This window comes from Hesperophylax consimilis, chromosome 23, assembly GCF_061612785.1.
Source record: "Hesperophylax consimilis isolate HC1 chromosome 23, BYU_Hcon_1.0, whole genome shotgun sequence".
NCBI classification, from domain to species: domain Eukaryota; kingdom Metazoa; phylum Arthropoda; class Insecta; order Trichoptera; family Limnephilidae; genus Hesperophylax; species Hesperophylax consimilis.
In genome coordinates, this window is record NC_142858.1 from 16,971,272 (window position 1) to 16,991,426 (window position 20,155).

The 20,155-nt window shown below is 35.8% G+C and overlaps 1 protein-coding gene across 1 annotated transcript in view; it reads right to left on the reverse strand.

Annotated features, from left to right (window-relative positions):
• LOC149412382 (uncharacterized) overlaps positions 1-20,155 on the reverse strand; it is a 95,344-nt gene that overhangs the window by 55,010 nt on the left and 20,179 nt on the right. The window contains exon 2 of the mRNA XM_089645707.1: positions 14,815-14,991. Coding sequence (XP_089501833.1) covers positions 14,815-14,991 — 177 coding nt within the window. The remainder of the gene's footprint in view (positions 1-14,814; positions 14,992-20,155) is intronic.

A 20,155-nucleotide genomic window follows, 5' to 3' on the forward strand; every position in this document is an offset into this window, starting at 1 on the left:
CTTTGGCCATGAAACTCATTTGAAACCGCCACGCCCACCTCAAAATTCTTATAGAAAACGAATAATATGGCTAAAAGCTCAGATCTCATTGGTGAGAACAGAAGGATTGGTTTGATCTCTCGCTCTCTACCATAATGACTCGTGTAACAGAAAGAGATGACGAAATTATGCCGTTTGACAGTTTTCAAATCATTCAAACAAAATGACAGTGGTTTATTTATACACGCGGGTTGTCATTTGCTGCCGAAATACTATCATTTCCGTCGAAAATATTGCGTGTTAAAGTTGTTCGTGATAAAAATACAATATAAGCCAGTATAGTGTTAGCGAGTTATAAACATATTATATTCAACCTACCTACGTAAGTTCAAGTTTAAAGTGAATTAACAGTTTTAGGTTATTCGTTCGGTTTTTTGAACAATGCTTGATACTTGACATATGTCTTCCTCCACAACGTATAAATGTTATTTATTATATCGATAAACTTATTCATGTTATTGATTAGTGTTATCCTGTATTATCTTATTGTTTTGGTGAAATTAAAGATTTTTAAACATATGTAACCATGAGTTCATGAGGCTGAAAAATGTCGGAATTTTTCGTCGTACTGTCGGACAATCATGTTTTGGAAATTTTCTTCAGTGTTTTTGCAAATTTCTTGTCATTTTGGGTGTCTTCTTCTCAGATTAACAAGTTTCATCTTAAGGAAATGCACTGTAAAAGTTTATTTTCTTAGTCAGATGAACCTTGCCATTGGAAAACATTTCGACATTTTTCTGCTTCAAGGACATTTTTATTTTTATAATAGTTTTTTTGGGCTAGTGAGTGAATAGAGTAGGCTGAGAGCAATTATGTTGTCTATGGTCGCATCTTTTTTTAAATGGCCTTGAGTTTCCTCTACCTTGTCTACTGCTCTGCTCCGCACGGTAGGTACTGCTTGTATATCTGTGGTTAAGTACTGTATAATTCTGTTGGATACAAAAAGCCGGAAGATATCGATCTAGAGAGTGGTATATTTATGTACACGAGTGTGTGGGCACGCACTTCGAACTTCGTCGAGGACTTCGTCGAAGCGTCGAAGCGAGTAGTGTCGGCCGCTTAAGGATTAACAATCTTCTAACCACTCCAGAGTTTGAGGGTTATATATGACCGGGCGTCCATATTTTATAAAAGTATTTCTATCTCTTTTTCTATGACGCAAAAATACATCATTTTTTGACGTTGGAAAGAGAAATAATAATTCTTTCTAGTTTGCTTATTCTACTGGAATAGAATATAAAATCCTAAAAGTAGCCAAAAAGAATAATTCACATTTCGCGCCGCTATCGTAATAATCGGTTTAACTTATTCCTTATTTTTTTTTATTTTATGAACGAGATAAAATTGAAGGTAAGTACAGTTTTCTTACAAATTTTTCTATGATTGGAGTGACAAATCAAGTAACGTTTAGCGGTTAGCATTTTTGACAAAATTTTTCACGTTTGATATTAAAATGTTATTATTTAGAAATAGTAATGTTCATTTTAAATGCATACTCCGGAAAGATAATTTTACCCAGTTTATAAAACAGTATTTTTTTACGGAAAATTAATGAATCAGATGTATCGCAATTGAAATACACAGAAAACATTGTAAACTGAACAAATCTAATGAAAGTACTGAATGGTTAAGTGATTTAATATTATTTTCACACAACAATAAAAACATAAACAAATATTCTATTTGAGCGACGCAATGGGAAATAATGCAAAAACTTGCAAAATCATGTGTTTTTGGATTTAAAATTAGATCGCTTAGAAAATATTATGGAATTAAAACGATGATAATAATTAAATATTTGTGGGAAATGATTAGTGCATTTGGTAACGGTATAATGGTAGACTATGCTCAAGATATTAAAAATAATCCCAAAAATTATTAATGGCTTGCCTTCCAGGACAATAAATAGCCGGCGACACGTGAGATTGAAGGAGCCACGTTATTGTTTATTGGCTTCACTAGAGTGTTTATTATTGGTGAGAGCTAGAATGAAATCACTAATTTATTACTTAAAATGTTACTGCAACTTTTAATACCCATACTTTATATTGTTTTAATAGCAATAGCTTTGCTTTTTCGTTTTCACCGGAGATTTACTAGGGAGTAATGAGGATAGGATATAATGAGGAAAATTATTTAGAAGATTGATGGTGACTTAATGGCACTTAATTTACTAAATTTAAAAGCAATTTTAAACATCATCTTAGCGTCTGCCATTGCTAACCGGCTTCCCTTAAAAAATATATAAACTATAAACTCATTCTAGAAAAATTATAAATTGCAACCACTTGATGAAAGAAATTAAGTTATTATAACACTTTTTTACAGACATGATATTTTTTATTTGTTTATTGAATATAGACAGCCCTGATTTACTTATTCTGATTACCTTTCATATACCATCTAGAACTACTCGATCGATTTAAAAATAATAATTCATGAAATGGTACATCACAATAAAATCCTCTGCGGCAGCAAGAATACCAGTACTGAGTCATGTATAGACTCGCTTGTAACTGATTTCATGCGGTTCGCAAAACAATACGATATTATTATCATATCTGAATAAAGTTAGAAGAAGGCTGTAATAACGTACCTCCATAGTAATAATTATAATCAATGTTAGCATAACACCATACTTCTGCATGGGTTCTATATAATTATAATAGCAATTTTTACTTCAAAATTACTGTTCTCCAAAATTATTATGTATTTCGTATAATTGGAAAAGCCTGTATCGGCGTCTAATATAAATAAATAAATAATATTTATTTACATAACATATATAATTTTTTTACGGTAGGTACAGTGGGTATCAAATCATATTTGCGTTAAACATTATCAAAACAGGATAAACAAGAAATACGACTATTGAAAATGTCCTGTTTGGAATTCATTAGTAATATATTGTTATTTAAATTTATTTATAATTTTTTTTCGAAAATAATACAGTTGTTATACTTAAATAAATACACACCATATGGTTTTAATTATAAAAAAATCTATTATCTAAATAAACTGAATACCTTTACAACAGGAGAGCCGAGTTTTCTACACAATACATTAAACAATTGTAAGTTTTCATTTTATATATACAATAAGATTAAAATTAGCCCACTTCCCGACATCCGATCGAGCTAAAACTCAGCAGATAGACTCGTTGTCGAAGACAATGCATTTCATCAACTTTTTGTGGCAATCACGTACACACGAAATAGGATGGCATTACAGCGGTCCTACCCGATCGGCATTTGGCATGTGTGGCTGGTAGAGTAGTTCATTCCAGATCCTGGGTAGAAAGGTTCAATTCTCAGTTAGACCATTTTTTAAGTTTTAAAATAGGTCTATCGTATTAAAACAAGGTTTTTTACTGGTGGATTATTATTTCACAAATTAAATAATATGTTTTTTTTTACATTTCATAAAAACTAAGAATTTTAATTGAGTTTCAAAATTGGATCAAACCATTATTTTAATATTTAAAAGTTTTATGAATTCTTAAGAAAATTATTGTAATACGAGTATGTGAGCAAAATTCATAACGACATAGCTCATCGTTTGAAGCTTTTTGCTGCTTCGGATATCACACGTTTCTTCTGGGTAAAAGATCGTGCAAAGTATTCGAATCCCGTACATTCGAGACTTTTCTTGGTGTGGTATTGATTCTAGTTAAGATAATTATATCTCATAACAACACTAGAACAACGGGACGAACTTAATTTGATAACTATTTTGAGTGCCTACGAAAATTCGATCGAGGTCAAGCGATGATTTGGCGTTCCCTTATCACGATGCTTAGGGAACTCGTCAGATATTAGTATTAGTGATGGAAGTCATAAAAAAAGAGTTTCAATAGCCTGCCCACTAATGCCCCTTTAACAGTTGCGGGGCGCAGCAGGTGGCAGAGCTGAAACCGAACTGAACTGAGCAATGAACTTCAGTTCCGCTATGCGAAAACTAAACTCTGCCAGTGTTTTACATGCCTGATAAAAAAAAATTATTTTTGCGATCAGCGACGTAAAAATAAATTTACAGATGCCTGAGAATTTTTTAAACCGCTCCACAGCTGATTTCCATTGATATTCAATGTGTTCTATTCGGTGACCGGATAAATCATTAAAATGATAATTCATCATCTCTAAAATGTTATAAAAAGTCATGGAAAGTGATGAAACAAAAACTTTATCAACTGGGTTAAGTAGGTTAGGTTAGGTTAGGTTAGGTTAGGTTAGGTTAGGTTAGGTTTAATTTTTTTTTCATCGATTTTAATGACTTTATATCACTTTTTAAAGGTGTGTTGAATAGTCACTGTGTTGAGTTATCATGGAACCGTTCTATCCTTACGGCCCTTACCGCGGAATTATCTTAAAAATTGTATTACAAAATAATATTTAATACTCGTTTCTTTATTGGATCATCTTTTCTTTGATAACTTTGAAGTTTATACCCATCACTTTAATACATCAGTGTAGAAGAATATATTACTAATAAACATAAACGAAACATGAAGAAGAATCTAACCCAGGATCTCTGTCTTAAGGCGATGCCATACGTAGTAATGCAAAATCATGTGTTTTTGTTTGAAAATTTGGTCGCCTAGAAATGTTTCAGATGCTTTAATTAAATATAATACATCTTGGGCTTTGAAATAATCGAGTACCTTTTAGATACGAGTATATCTCTTTATAAGACCAGAAAAAAAGAATGTATAAGGCCTATGAAAACTTCTTTAAAGTTCAAAATCTCCTACTTACGAACCCATTTTCGGTTATGATTTTATTGTATAATGTGGTTAATTAAGTTTTTTTTAAATGATCGAAAAAATTGAATATTTATGCCTGAACATCCACAAAATAAAATAAGAGGCACTTTTTGGCCATGTTTTTTTCTTGCATAAATCAAAACAGGCGGATGGTGTTAAGCGGGAATTTAAACCTTATCGCCATCTACGTAAGGGTTGTTATTGATAGCAGCTCAATTTAAAATATTACACGACGTAGTGCATCGCCTTAACGAGTCTTTGTCTTGTTATTTTTCATGTTTCTTTTAGAATTATAAGTATTATTTTCTTCTTCAATGATATATTACATTGATGGGTACAGCCTTCAAAATTTATTAAAGATTAGATGGTCCAATTAAAAAAAAAAAACAGAATATTCATTTGGACTTAGAAAGAGCTTATAGGTACGCCATAAGAACAATAAAATCGAATAGATTTATCCGAGACACTATTTAGGTTACAATAAATTCTTTAAAAAAAAAGACAGCTGCAAAAAATATGGGAAAAATTGTTAATTCTGAATTTTAAAGATGAAATCGACAAAAATAACGTACAATAATTAGGTTCCATGTTCCGTTCAGTTTCTTTTACATTTATTAATATTATCTTCTTCAATAATAGCTTAAACCATTTTAGTTATTTCGGGTTTGAAAAAGGTTTTTGTGATGTAACACATGCCCCACCTTACAGTTGTTTTGCTAAAACAAGCGTTTAGCAATACCCATGGTTTACGTGGTTAACTTTAATATCAAATTAAAGGCACACACGAGAGTGTTTTTCTTATATTAACTAGAAAACTATTTTTTAAAAATTTAAATTTATTTTGGTATTTTTTTTTAGTAAAATTATTCGAAAAGTCTAAATGATTTTGTTTTCACGTAATTTTCTGAATGTTTTGGCGCCAGGGCTGTTGCCCAGGCTGTTGCTACGGTCGAACGCCACTATTAATACATCTCTCTCACGAGAAGATAATAACGTAATAGATGTAATTAAAAATCGCCATTATACCATTACCAACGGGGGATTAAAGAACTCTAGGAAAATATTACATCGATACGAAGAAATGCTCTTTATATAATAGTAACTTATTTATGTTTGGTCACCAGATCTGAAAAGCTAGGTACTTCTAAATCGCCCTCTTCCCCTATCGAAACTTCATTCAGCCTAAAAAAAATCCACAAATAGGAAGCCATAGTTTCACTAAATCTGGACAGATCTTAGAACTTTGGCTATATTTACAGACCACTCCGCTTATCCTCAAATACAGAAGATTCACATAAGAACATGTGCGTCTGTTTTTGTGATGACTCACCATTATGAATAGATTGGTTAAACCATAGATACCAGGAGTCAGGCAAACTAGAGTTGAGAAATATGTAACTAGTTCAACTAATTATTGTCACACTTCATGAAATATGATTACGCAAACAAATTGTTGTAAATAGATGCCTCGCATTCAATAATGGTAAGAAAAAAAGATAATAAGAAAAATAGATCTTTCTCTTGTTCTCTTTTTCCGACTGTGGGAATCTTAAATATTAAGAAATCTCCGCGACTAATCGATTATGACAGAAAATGAATATTCAAAATACGAAAATGACTGTTTACTTGCCAGAGACGATTTCGCATAATCGGATGCTTGTGCAACGTCTCCAGTAAAATTTTCCAATAATACCAATTACCGAATCAGTGACTTCTTTCATCACCTCCCATAGTTTGGATTTCTGATCTTGGTTCCTTTTCGAACAATTTATTCAATTTAAAAAGTAATTTGTACATTATTAGCAAAATTGGCATCGGTGAAGTCTCAGCTTCCGTGTTCATTGCCGTTGTTTCACCATTAGCATCATTAGGAACCACTGTCCTGTCTTGTGACTTGGTATCATTACGGGAAATTAGAGAAAGGTAAGAATATCAACCATTATCGGAACTAGTTTCCAAACTTAATATTAGGAAAATAAACAACTAAGCAACAAGTACTTTCAATCAGAATATTATTAGATTAGTCGAAGTCAAATTCGATAGTTTATTTTCAATACTAAAGAAGTTTTGTGTTGTACCTTATTAAAAAAAATTATGTGTCCAATTAAAAATAGTATCATGACAAGCAAGCTTTTGCGTCGAGCGTAATTTTTTGACACGACCATTTTCACCCTTATATGTTTATCAGTGATACATATATTCTTGTGATACATATTAAGAGAAATAATAAAAAAAAAAAATCATCTTCCGAAATCACAATTATTGTTTGTATATGTGCATCTTTATTTCGTTCTACGCGGAGAAAACTAAACGATATAAAATATTGCTAATTTATTAATAATCTCTGCATTTATTCGTAATACGGTTAAAAACGACGTCGAAATTCTAATTTAGTCGCATTATGTTATTGTGTATTATCATGACAAATGCAGGCGCATGAAAACGTTTTCCGATATATTAGGAATGTACTAAAAGTTACATTTTTCTCCGTGTGGGTGTGAAGATTCCCTACATTTCGCTCTGATGAAAGACTACATTTCAGTATAGGTACATTACAAGATCGCTTAGAACATATTTTACCACTATCTGAATAGTCAGCTACTTAGTATTTTTATTCCCTCTCCTATATTTATCTTTCCGTATAACAGGTTTCAATGTGGAATTCCCAATCTCACTTAGAAAGATGTCACAACGGACGACGTGATAAACAGTTAAAAATTCTGGGTTAGGGAGTTGTGAAATGTCATCATAGAAAATCAATTAGGTACATAATTCTTAAATTGTTTCAATGCATATATTGTATAAGGCATTCAGATCTCAATAATATTTGCGTAACAAGTTTTGAAAACAGTTCAAATGTAAAAGGTAATAAAGCTCCAACCGTATATTTTCTAGACAACTCATTTACATGTTTTTCACAGTTCATTAGATTGTTGTTTTCTCAAGTGTTTCCCAGCCAATTTCCAGTATTATGAAAGTTACGAAGTGGAAATTGGTAGGCACGATAACATTTCCGATTTTTTAATTATTGTTGAAATTGAATCGACCTTATAAGATGCGAGGCAAATTGTTTAAAATTATTTCGAAGCAATGCGAAGTAATGAAAATTGTATGTTTTTGGTTCAAAAAATTTGTAGCTTAGAAATATAATGCATACTTTAATTAAATATTGTTTTCGAGTTGAGCGACTTCATCACTTATTTCGTTAAGATTCCCACTTTATTTTAGATATTTGCTAGGGTAAATTCAGCCACAGGACTCTCCAATACACCAGGGCAGCGCCTCGCCTACTTCTGTGCATGGCTTCTTCATTTACGTCATTAAGATTCCGACTTTATTCGTTAAGTAAATTCAGCCACAGGTCTCTCCAATACACCAGGGCAGCGCCTCGCCTACTTCTGTGCATGGCTTCTTCATTTACGTCATTAAGATTCCGACTTTATTCGTTAAGTAAATTCAGCCACAGGTCTCTCCAATACACCAGGGCAGCGCCTCGCCTACTTCTGTGCATGGCTTCTTCATTTACGTCATTAAGATTCCGACTTTATTCGTTAAGTAAATTCAGCCACAGGTCTCTCCAATACACCAGGGCAGCGCCTCGCCTACTTCTGTGCATGGCTTCTTCATTTACGTCATTAAGATTCCGACTTTATTCGTTAAGTAAATTCAGCCACAGGTCTCTCCAATACACCAGGGCAGCGCCTCGCCTACTTCTGTGCATGGCTTCTTCATTTACGTCATTAAGATTCCGACTTTATTCGTTAAGTAAATTCAGCCACAGGTCTCTCCAATACACCAGGGCAGCGCCTCGCCTACTTCTGTGCATGGCTTCTTCATTTACGTCATTAAGATTCCGACTTTATTCGTTAAGTAAATTCAGCCACAGGTCTCTCCAATACACCAGGGCAGCGCCTCGCCTACTTCTGTGCATGGCTTCTTCATTTACGTCATTAAGATTCCGACTTTATTCGTTAAGTAAATTCAGCCACAGGTCTCTCCAATACACCAGGGCAGCGCCTCGCCTACTTCTGTGCATGGCTTCTTCATTTACGTCATTAAGATTCCGACTTTATTCGTTAAGTAAATTCAGCCACAGGTCTCTCCAATACACCAGGGCAGCGCCTCGCCTACTTCTGTGCATGGCTTCTTCATTTACGTCATTAATATTCCGACTTTATTCGTTAAGTAAATTCAGCCACAGGTCTCTCCAATACACCAGGGCAGCGCCTCGCCTACTTCTGTGCATGGCTTCTTCACTTACGTCGTTAAGATTCCGACTTTATTTTAGAGTATTGTCCCGTCGGAATAATAAAAGAGAATGTGAAATGTGAATCGGTGTCTGCTAGGGCAAAGTTTTTTGGAGATTTCATCTATCCCACCCCTGCAGAAAATGGCGCGTGGACGGTTTACAATAATAAGACGTTTTTCTCATTAAAACAAAATAAGTTCTGTACGACCCCAGAGGAGAACGCAACGGGCCCGACTTTCTAATCATCTTCGACGAAAAGATTTCTCGTGACGGATATCGAATTAATTGAGAAAACACATTTAATCTTGCTTGAGAAGTACACTCTGGCTCGCCTGCCCGTGAAAGTTCGTTAGCTCCAGGGAAAGTGTTGTGCGGGTCGTTCCGAACATCGCACTGCTCACTCTGCGCACTATTCTACACTTTACGCAGCCAATTTACAACTGAAGTTACATCAGCTTTGCTGAAACTAACTCATTAATAATTCCCAATAAAATGCAAATTCTAGCTGCCTTACACTGATAAAAGATCAACCCGAAAAAATAAAATTTTAAAGTTTGAAGGATTGAACCATCCTACACAGGAACTGTAGCAACAACTCTACCAATATCTGATCGGCTAGGACCGAAATTTATTTAGTAAATATAACGTCACCCGATTTCAGAGAAATGCGTACAGGTCCGCGAGTGTGAACGTGATCGCCACCAAAAGGTGATAAAATGCATTGTCATCGATAACAAGTCTTTGTCCCAAGTTTGATCTCGATCAGATGTCAGGAAGTAGGTTAATTTCCGCTTCCAAGATTAGCATTCATTCATTACCGAAAATAAAAGTGAAATTCAAACATATGTATTTAAAAATTGAAATAAATTATTATAAGCAATAATTAGTCGCTTGTAATATCAATACAAATTGAAAATATCTCCCGAGTAAAAATGAATGCCGACGACGGGAATTGAACTGCTTATAATAATTTATTATGCTTTGAAAAAGTCTAATGAGTAAAATGTCTAATGATTCACTTAGTAAATGAAGCTTTTTAAAGTTTGTTTTAAACAACTCTGTTTGAGTTATGTAGGTCGACCGGTTTCGGTTGCACTCAACCTTCTTCAGGACAGTGGAAATATAAGATGTATGGATATAAAAACTATAAGTTGTATTTCTAATTATATGGAATTTGTGTTTTATTCTTACAACTCTACACGGGAAGTCATGATTAAAATATTTTCCCTCCACACAAACCCCCAAAGATGACATCGGCCATGTCATCTTTGGAGGTTGATGTATCCAAAGCACGTCGTAGATGTCAGATTATTACATACATCGGATAAATTGGATAAATACATGTTCTAGTTTCTTTACCTTTATTATAGAAATTTGTTTGACAAATAAAAAAATTTGTCATGAAAACGAAACATTTCAAAAATATAACTTATTGTTTTATTTCATAAAATCGGCTTATTGGCACGACGTACCTCATACGCATTCCAATTAGATCTGCCATATTTTATGATTTTTTCAAAATGAAATAGCATTATTTTAAATTATTGTGTATTACGCAAAGCGTCAAACGTCAGAGTACGCGCTCTGATAGTTACAGTAACAGAATAAGCCAGTTAGCTGGTGTATGTCAACCTAGACGTAATACATTTGTGTTTGTAGTCGGTTCATATATGGCCACCGATATAAAAGGCAGAATAACGAGATAATTGGTGATCTAATTCCGAATGAGGTGGTTTGCAATACGCGATGGAAACTTATCCCATTGAAAAGATGAGTTGCTCTAACCACCTTCACCGTGTGAACGACTTTTGAAATGAAACACTTGGTCAAAACACAAAGCTTCCAGTGGAAAAGCGTTAGGTATTGCGATATATATTGCTAGAGGCACTGTTTATGATTGAGTTACAATTCAATTAAAACCCTTTAGAATGTTTCAAGTCAGGAAGCTGTAATACTTTGAATCGTTTACAAAGTATCTTTTCAAATATTTCAGGAACCGTTCCTTTGTTGTGGTATTTTTCCCATAAACATGAAAATGCGCAACTATAAACTGCGTGTCTCGCTTTACAGATAGCGATAATCGCCACTTGTGGTTGATGAATACTCGTGTCTTGTAGAGTAGATTCCCAACGTTTACAGTTTACACCATACTTTACTTTCTAGCTGAGTATCGCACAATTCTCCTGAGACAGAAGGGCCTGGTCATAAATTCTAAATGTTCTATTAACAGCCGTTTGTTGCGCGGCATATCATTTGGAGATATCGCGACGCCCTGTGGGGGGGCTGACTCGTGTTACAAGTTATTCATTATTGAGGATTATTATCATATTTACATAAACGACTGAGAAAAAGAGAAAATAGGTGTTTATGCTGTATAGTGTTTATCCCATCGTTCGCCGACGGTTTCTTGCTGGGACTGTCTCGCGGGCCTGTGAGAAGTAATACCCGTACTGATACCGAACAATTAGGAAAAAACGTGAATTGTATTCGCTCAATCCGAGCTCTCGTGAGAACAGTCTGCAGCTGATAATGGCCCTGACAACGCTCAATAAGCCTCGGATAACCATAAAGAAAACAACTTATTGGATCTGCTCTTTCCGGAACAATATGAATTATGCGCATGTTAACAACTGGCGGAGAGAGTTTTGGCGAGAACCCCCTTTTCATAACTGTAGCATCTGTATTGCAACAATTTGCATATTTCTTTTTGTTTACAATTAGAGGGGACAAAAACTTGAGATACGCGGTACTATGTAGCAGCTAAAGAGAAACGATTGGTAAAGTGCTGAGTGGTTTTGCACTTGCATTTAAACTGACAGAACCAGAAATCAATTCCCAGTAAATTCTGCATTGTTCTACACCTTCATTTCTACATTGCGCAAGTAGTAATTTTATCCCAACTGTAAATGTGATTTGTTTGGAAGAAATAGTCATTATGCAACTATGGAAATGCATGTAAATTTTGTATTTATCAATCCCTTACAGCAGAAAATATCACAACACCACAGCGCACATATTTTAAACACAAGCTGCACGTGTAATCGAATCCAAATACACAAACTCCGAAGGGAAAGGATATGTTTAAGATGGTTATTGGATTAATCTAATAAGTTTGGAGACCTACAACTCATCTGAAGTTATGGAGGCAATGCTAAATATGATGATGTCAAAAGACTATAGGTTATAAAGTTAAAGGGATTAATAAAATGACAATATAATCTGAAGAAAATGGGTTCATCGGTAAACCATTTCGACCGGTATAATATAAACCGGTGTACCGTTTCAATATTGTTTATATCCGAATATGTCTTTTCTGAAAGGCCAGTCAGGCCTGCCGCCTAGAGTACCCACAGTGAACTGCACTGACTGCACTCAGTGCACACATCCCAGCGCGCAGCGAACACTGTATAGGCACAGTGGGTACTCAAAGACACGCATTTCCTGTTCGCGGCCCAATCAGGTTCAATTAGACGATTTATCGATGGAGGTTCTGAATATACTTGACCCACTGACACGGGCAGTGCGGAGAGAGTGCAATGCTCGAGATTCGTAATTTAGCAGGGGTGATATCGAACTCCTTGCCTAGCAGCCTCCAACATCATTCTAATTTTGTATTAATCAAAACCTTTCAAACTTTGTTTTCTTACTGACTTAACAAATTTAATTCAAGGTTAATGCTATTATTTCATGAAATCAATGCTGCTTTTTAAATTTAAACGCAAGTAGATTTTTTTATTGAAATCGGTTAAATTAAAATTAAAAAAAGTGATCTTTGTTACCTTTCATAATACCTTTTATGCCATTCTGAACAATGTGTTTCATTCTTAGAAATGTTTCAAAATATATACTGTATTAAACTTGAAATCACAAAGCTTGTCTAATCGTCAAGTACTTGAGTTCTTTAATCGATTTATAAATTAAAATTTTGTGTTATCATGCCTTTACATTATGTTTTTTTTTGTTTTTATTATTTGCCGTATTTTGTAATTAAAATTTAAAAGATATGCATTCTAAATTGTGTTCTAAAGGTCCCAAGGACGTATATTAAATACATTTGGTTAGCTTTCAGGTTATATTACCTCTCCATGAAAAATATGGTAAATTTTATTTATTTTAATTTCACTTACTTTAACTAACTAACTAACCATCACGCCGTTTCCCCGCAGGGGTAGGCAGGGAGGACGGAACGCCAAACAACTCGGTCTTGGAACACACTTCTTGCCTCATTCACATTCATACATACTCTTCTATTGTTCTGACTCTTGATCTGATTAGATACCTGACTCGAGTATCTGATTTACTCGATCGTGCCATGTCTTCCTTGGGTGTCCCAGACTTCTGCTACCATTCGAATTTGCATCATATATCCTCCTTACACTCCCTTTTTCGCTCATTCGCTCTACATGCCTAAACCATGTAAGCGTCCCTTTCCTAATCTTACTAATTACGCTTACATCAGCCTTGCACTCTTTGCGGATCTCCACATTCCTCACATGATCATACATTCATATTCACTTACTTTCATATCAAATATGTTCAAGATAAAAAAAATCGTCCATTTCCCCTAAAAAACACATATTATTATAAAAAAAAGACAAACATTCCTGCGTTACAAAAAACCGAAAATATTTGAAAATCCCCTACTACCACCACGGAAAGCGGAAAATTTTGCTTGTGACCTGATGGAGGACTTAACCAGCCGAGGAATTGAACGACCGACGCTTGGGTGGGACCCAAACGCGATACCAACTTAGCTACTGACCGGTCAAATAATGAAATAATGTCTATAATGCCAAACAGGAGACACTGGCGGTTAAACGTTGAATGAGCTATATTTAAAAATAGTATTAATTTAAAGTATTTTTAAGCTTTATTTGATTTGATGGTGAAATTTACAAGGAATTTAAATAATTTTGCAAAAAAAAAAAGTTAATCCGAAAATAGTGTGAATTTGAAAAAAAAAGCTTCTAAACGCCGCAGGCGATAAATGTTGTATGTGAAGGTACAAAACTATAACAAGTAAAAAAATAGTTAAATTTTCGGCGGCTGATTCAAATATTGAAAACAGATTTTGTAGGTTTTATTTTATATTTTGTAAAACACAGCGGAAAACGCTAATGATGTTAAACGAATATATTAAATTGAAATCTAAATGCGTTTTTTGTATTTATATGTTAATACCTACCATCGACCAAACTGTAAGGATATTTCGATGGCCTTTTCATACAAGTGTTACACAGGCGTCAGGTAGGTATGCTGTCCTTGTTCTATCGGTATTACAATGGAAGATGCTCTGAGGAACTAGCGTCATTGATCCCTTCGGCACCGGTGCGTAGTCGGGATACACGCCAATTTTGATAATTTTTGACATACGCCCTGAGGGAAATTATTTTCTTCAGGGCCTCCAGTGTGGAGTTAATATAAAAAAAAATAAAAAAAGTGTTAAGTACAGTTTCAAGTTAAAACAATTACGTGTTTTGTAAGGCATTTATCAAGATTACTTACTAAATATGTAAGTAATATGTTACAAATGTTTCGGGGGAAATTAAAACTACTTATTTCACCTAGAATTATTTGTATCATAAAACTAACCCGCAGTATTCTTATAAATTAAAATTTTCAAATTGCACTTACTATATTTGTGCGCTAGGCCAACAATTTGTTCTCAACATTCTAAGATGCTTTTTGAAATATATGAAATTTCTTTCGATCATCTGTTTGGTCACCTGTTACAGAAATCAGGGTGAGGCGTTGGAGGACTTACCGCAGAAGGGTATGCCCTCGGGCACCCAGAGGCCGAGTTCGTCGCACACGCGGCGCGAGGGCCCCAGCAACTCGAAGCCCCGCTCGCAGCTGTAGGTGGCTACCGCGGAGGCGCCCATTGCGGGGTCGGAGAACGTGACAGTTGAATGCGCCGGGGACCCGGGATACTTGCACGCTCCTGAAATTAATAAAAAATTTACATTAAAATATAATCATAACAATTTTTTTATTTTATTTTAATGAAAATAAAACATTTTGTGAACGCCGCTCTTTACTCAAAATAATCGCCATGTTTAAAAAAAACTTTTCAATTTAAGATTAAAACATTCTTTGACATTTTTTTTTTTTTTTTTTATATTTACTCCACACAGGAGGCCCTGAAGAAAATAATTTCCCTCGGGGCCTATGTCATCTTTGGGGATGCTGTGTGGAAGGTCTTTTTTTGGAGAGGAAGGAGTGAACATGGGTCTTGAAGAGTCCCATGTTGTAGGAGGGAGGAAACACAGAGGCCGGCAGTTCGTTCCACAGCCGAGCTGTTGAACTTAAGAACGAATCGTAGAAGCGACCCGTTCTCATGTGACAAGTGTCAACTGTGTACAAATGTTGGGCGCGCGTTTGGCGTGTATCCCGACTACGCACCGGTGCCGAAGGGATCAATGACGCTAGTTCCTCAGAGCATCTTCCATTGTAATACCGATAGAACAAGGACAGCATACCTACTTGACGCCTGTGCTCTAAAGATTGCAGTCCGTTTGTTAAGATTGGGGAATCTATCAAACGGACCGCCCGTTTCTGCACAGAGTCAAGGGTTTTTTTCAGGTATTTAGGGGCTCCAGACCAGAGATGGCTGCCAAATTCGACAGTAGGGCGCACTTGCGATTTGTACAGGGTGAGCAGTTGTGTACTATTAAAGTATCTGCGGGCCCTGTACAGTACGCCCAGCTTCTGAGAGGCCAACTTTACTCTGGCTTCGATGGAGCCCCCGTACCTGAGCTGGTCACTTATAGTTACACCAAGCATATCAATGGAAGGCCTGTTCGGAAGATTGCTTCCGTTGAAGGAGACTAGATTATCATTTGGATCCCTTTTAGACGTAATCAGACAGGATTGGGTCTTTGAAACATTAAATTCGACGAGATTATTTTTACCCCAGGAGGAAATACTCTCGAGATAACCGTCCATTCTCTGCTTCAAAGCCCTCCGAGCCGTTGGAGTTTGTGTGCCCTTTGGGGGCTTGTCAAACAAAAAGCTATCATGAACTGTACTGTCATCCGCGTAACAATGAATCGGTGCACATGTCAAAAGGTCATTGATGTGCAACAAAAACAAAGTCGGAGACAGAACCGATCCCTGTGGGACGCCAGCATTTATGGAGTGCGAGGAAGAGGTGAAACCGTCAGCAACCGCCTGAATCGACCTATCCCTTAAAAAGTCAGCAATCCACGTACACAGGGATGCGGGAAGTCCGTAAGAATGCAATTTGTTGACAAGTCCTCGGTGCCAGACCCGGTCAAAGGCCTTGGATATGTCTAGTGCGACCGTTTGGGTCTCACCGTGACGTTCCAGGCACCGCCCCCAAACATGCGTCACATACGCGAGAAGATCACCGCACGAGCGGTTCCGCCGGAATCCGTATTGACGGTCGTTGATAATTTTGTTCTTCTCGAGGTATGTGAGCAGTTTGTCGTTGATCACACGTTCCATCACTTTGGACAGAACTGATGTGATCGCTATGGGGCGGTAGTTGGCCGGGTTGGAGCGGTCACCTTTCTTGGGAATAGGGTGAATTACCGCTTTTTTCCAACCAGAGGGCACAGTGCCACACTTCAGGGACATTTTGAAGAGCTTTGTCAAAACTGGAACTATTTCCGCAGCACACCTCTGCAATACCAGGGCAGGTATTCCATCAGGTCCACTAGCTTTGTTAACATCGAGCCCCCGTATGACGTGGAGTACATCCCGATGCCGGATCCTCAGCTTTTTCATATAGAAGCCACAGTGAGGAACCGACCATAAATAAAGATGAAATGTTTTACGTACAAATACAATTCAATTACATAACTATGAAATTTTCAGATGTGACTATTAATATTATTAAAAACCTTTTTTTTTTTAAATAGCTCTCTTAAATTTATGTTCACATTAATATTATATTTTATCTCATATTCATAAGCAAGATTGATTTTTTCTTTCAATATAAACACTTTTCCATAATATTATGGGATATAAAATCACTATTTGTTTTTTTTGTGATACTGTACAAGAGTCCTAGTGTACCTCAAGGGTCTTATTTAGGTCCAATACTTTTTTACTGTTAATTAATGATATCGTTACGGTATTTGATAATAATGTTAATGTGTTGCATTTCTCCGACAATCCAAAGCTCTTTACCCTTATAAAAAAATTTAGACATCAAAGAAAAAGATGGAACGCTTGGTTAAATTATAATCCTTGGATTGCGGACTTGAAATATTAAATTGAATACTTATAATCTTAAACATACAGTTTTTATTAGACAAAATACTAATCAAAATTTTATGATTAACTCATTTTTGTAAAATTTGTCGCTTACGCCCTATACCATTTCCGGCAACTTAGTTACCTCATGTTTTAACCTATAGGTAGGTACTGATTTTTCTTTTCTTGAATATATCAAAGATTTTTTTAAATGTAGATTACATATTTTGTATTAATAGTGACTTAATTTGTACAACGTGTTTTATGTTCATTAAATTAAAATTAAACTCGAATTTGCAATTGTTGAATTGTTATAATACTGTCGAAGAATACCCTTACATTCCAATCTCCCCTTGTAGAGATTGCAGGGTCAGCGTGCTCTAATTACATTAATTTGTATGTTGTTCAGAGTGGTAGATTTTATCAGTAGGTACCGCTCTGGTGAAAGACCATCATTCACAATCGGAACGTTGGCGTTGCTTGAAATGGCGTTAGTTGGCTGTGTTTAGTTTAAACTAGATCAAATTTATTAACCTTTCTCTTCCCCATCTCAATATCCTCTTCCCTCTGTTCATAACGTATGAAGTATAAAATAATATTAACACCTCCCGATTTACTTTTTCAAATTTATTTGTACGCCTAAAAAGGCTTTTACGTAAAAGTGATACATGAAATCATAAGTACCTACACGCATAGTTTGTATAGTGGTATAGACTATCTGTATTATATAGGAAATGCTAAGCATGAACGTAGAATTAATTAAGTATAAAGAAATGAGATTAAAAATACAATGAAAAATCTATATAAATAAAATAATGTAGGTTTGTTCAAAATCTTAAATCTCTAAAAAGTTCTTGAAATTTTTAGAGATTTAAGATTTAAGATAAGATTTCAATAGAAATACACATGTAATAGAAAAATTAAATATGTGGTAAGAGTTCATTAATTTCAACTACTTTCAGTTATCCTGATTTTAACAGAACAATATTTATTGCAAAGGCAATGAAATCTTAGCACGGACGAGTTTGAGAATCAATCGGCCAATATAATCAAATTGTGCATGTGTTATTTCATGTAAACAAAGCTTGTAAGTGTCTAGCAATTTCTATTGTCTTATAATATTTTAGTTCGAAAATTTAAAAGATAATCCTATGTTTATAATCTCTAAACATGTTTAGGAAGAAGAGATATGATTTGTATAACATCTGTAAAAATGTACATACATGGGTATTTAACATAACTTTTACACTTTAATAATTTTAAAAGCAGATTTAAAAAAAGATTAATAATAAATTGTCTATTTGTATAATTTGGTAGAAAATATAATTTAAGGTGATAAAACATAGAAAGTATGATTTCGAGCTAATAAATTTGAAATCATTCTTATGGTTACGTAAATCCTTTGTTCCTTGAAAAAAATGTGGCTAGTGGTGCATTTATTCTGAAAAATCGCTTAATCCTCATGAAGATACTAATGATTGGTTTTATAAATATTCGCACACGTTTGTGATTTATCACAATTTGATGGCGAAATATCTGTGGATTATTGTAATTAATTCACAGCCCGGCAGAGCGTGGTTATATAAGTTGTTATTCTGTTTATCTGTCCCACTAAAAACTCGCATCACTTTTGGTATTTTCTGTGTCAATCAAATATTATAATCGAACATAACAAGGACTTGAGCCAATAATGTAGCCTTGGTACGGAGGTAGATGGTTAATTAAATCAACAAATTTTCGAAGGAAGCAATATGATATTTTCTTGCCGGAATGCTGGGGATAGAACGTCTAGACGTTAGGAGAAATATTGCAATGGTGTTAGTGGCGCACAAGCTGCTAAATGGGCACATTTGCAATCCAGATATTCTGGAACGAATTTCTTTTTATGTCCCTGATAATTTCATCAGAGCTAGACAGCACAGATTATTTATTTTTCCAAGGGGCAGGACCAACCTACCAATGATCATGCCTTTGGGAAGAATAACTACTTTGTTAAATCACATTTCTTCTGTGATTGACATTTTCAATTTGAACCAAAGAGAATTTAAGACGGCAATAAGCATACTATTTAACAAATCTGGTTAATCAGATAGTATTGATGTATTTACCCATGCAAATAAATGTATGTACTGACTTCTTATAAACTGTTATTTGTGAAATGTAAATGGAATATACTGTTTTTCACAATAAATCAATAAAATAAAAAAAATAAAATGAATGGGAGAAATATGCGGGCGAACCGGGTATGAAAAGTATTTGAAAATTGTATCAGACGTAATCGTGTGACACATAAGACTGTAAGGGGCCGGTGATCCCAATCTGTGGAGGCGTGAGATGTCGTCCTTCAGTGGCGTGGAGGGGTAGAACGGGGCCGTCTCTGAAGCCGCTGTAGAGCTGGTCCGATTGCTTGTCGCTTGTTCTTGAGCTGATTCCGAGTCTGGTCCGAAGGGGTAGGCAGTCCGTGGTCCAGGGTGAGGCGGGGGTCAGAGTGAAAGAAGGCGAGCAGAGTCAGAAGTCGGAGCGAGGTAGAGGGCAGAGCAGAGAGAGAGGTGTAGAGCTGGTGGTGGTTTCTGGAGATCTGACGTTTTGAGGGCCTGTTGCCCGTTTTATAGCCGCCAGCGGGCGCACGACGCGCACACGGGCTCACTTTCTCTTTGATTCCTGGAATCCGTGAGCCGTGTTTGCGACGCTATCGCGGCGCCGCGCCGCTCGGCCGGTAGTTTCGGGCCGTGGCCGAACGTGACCACGGCCTTCCTTTGTTTGAGCACGATCCTAAGAACCGTGCCCGTGGGACGTAATGACGGCGTACCACCGGTCATTTGTGACGCTATGACGGCGCATGGCGTACGGCACGGCTTCCCACTACGTTTTGGCACGGTTCTAAC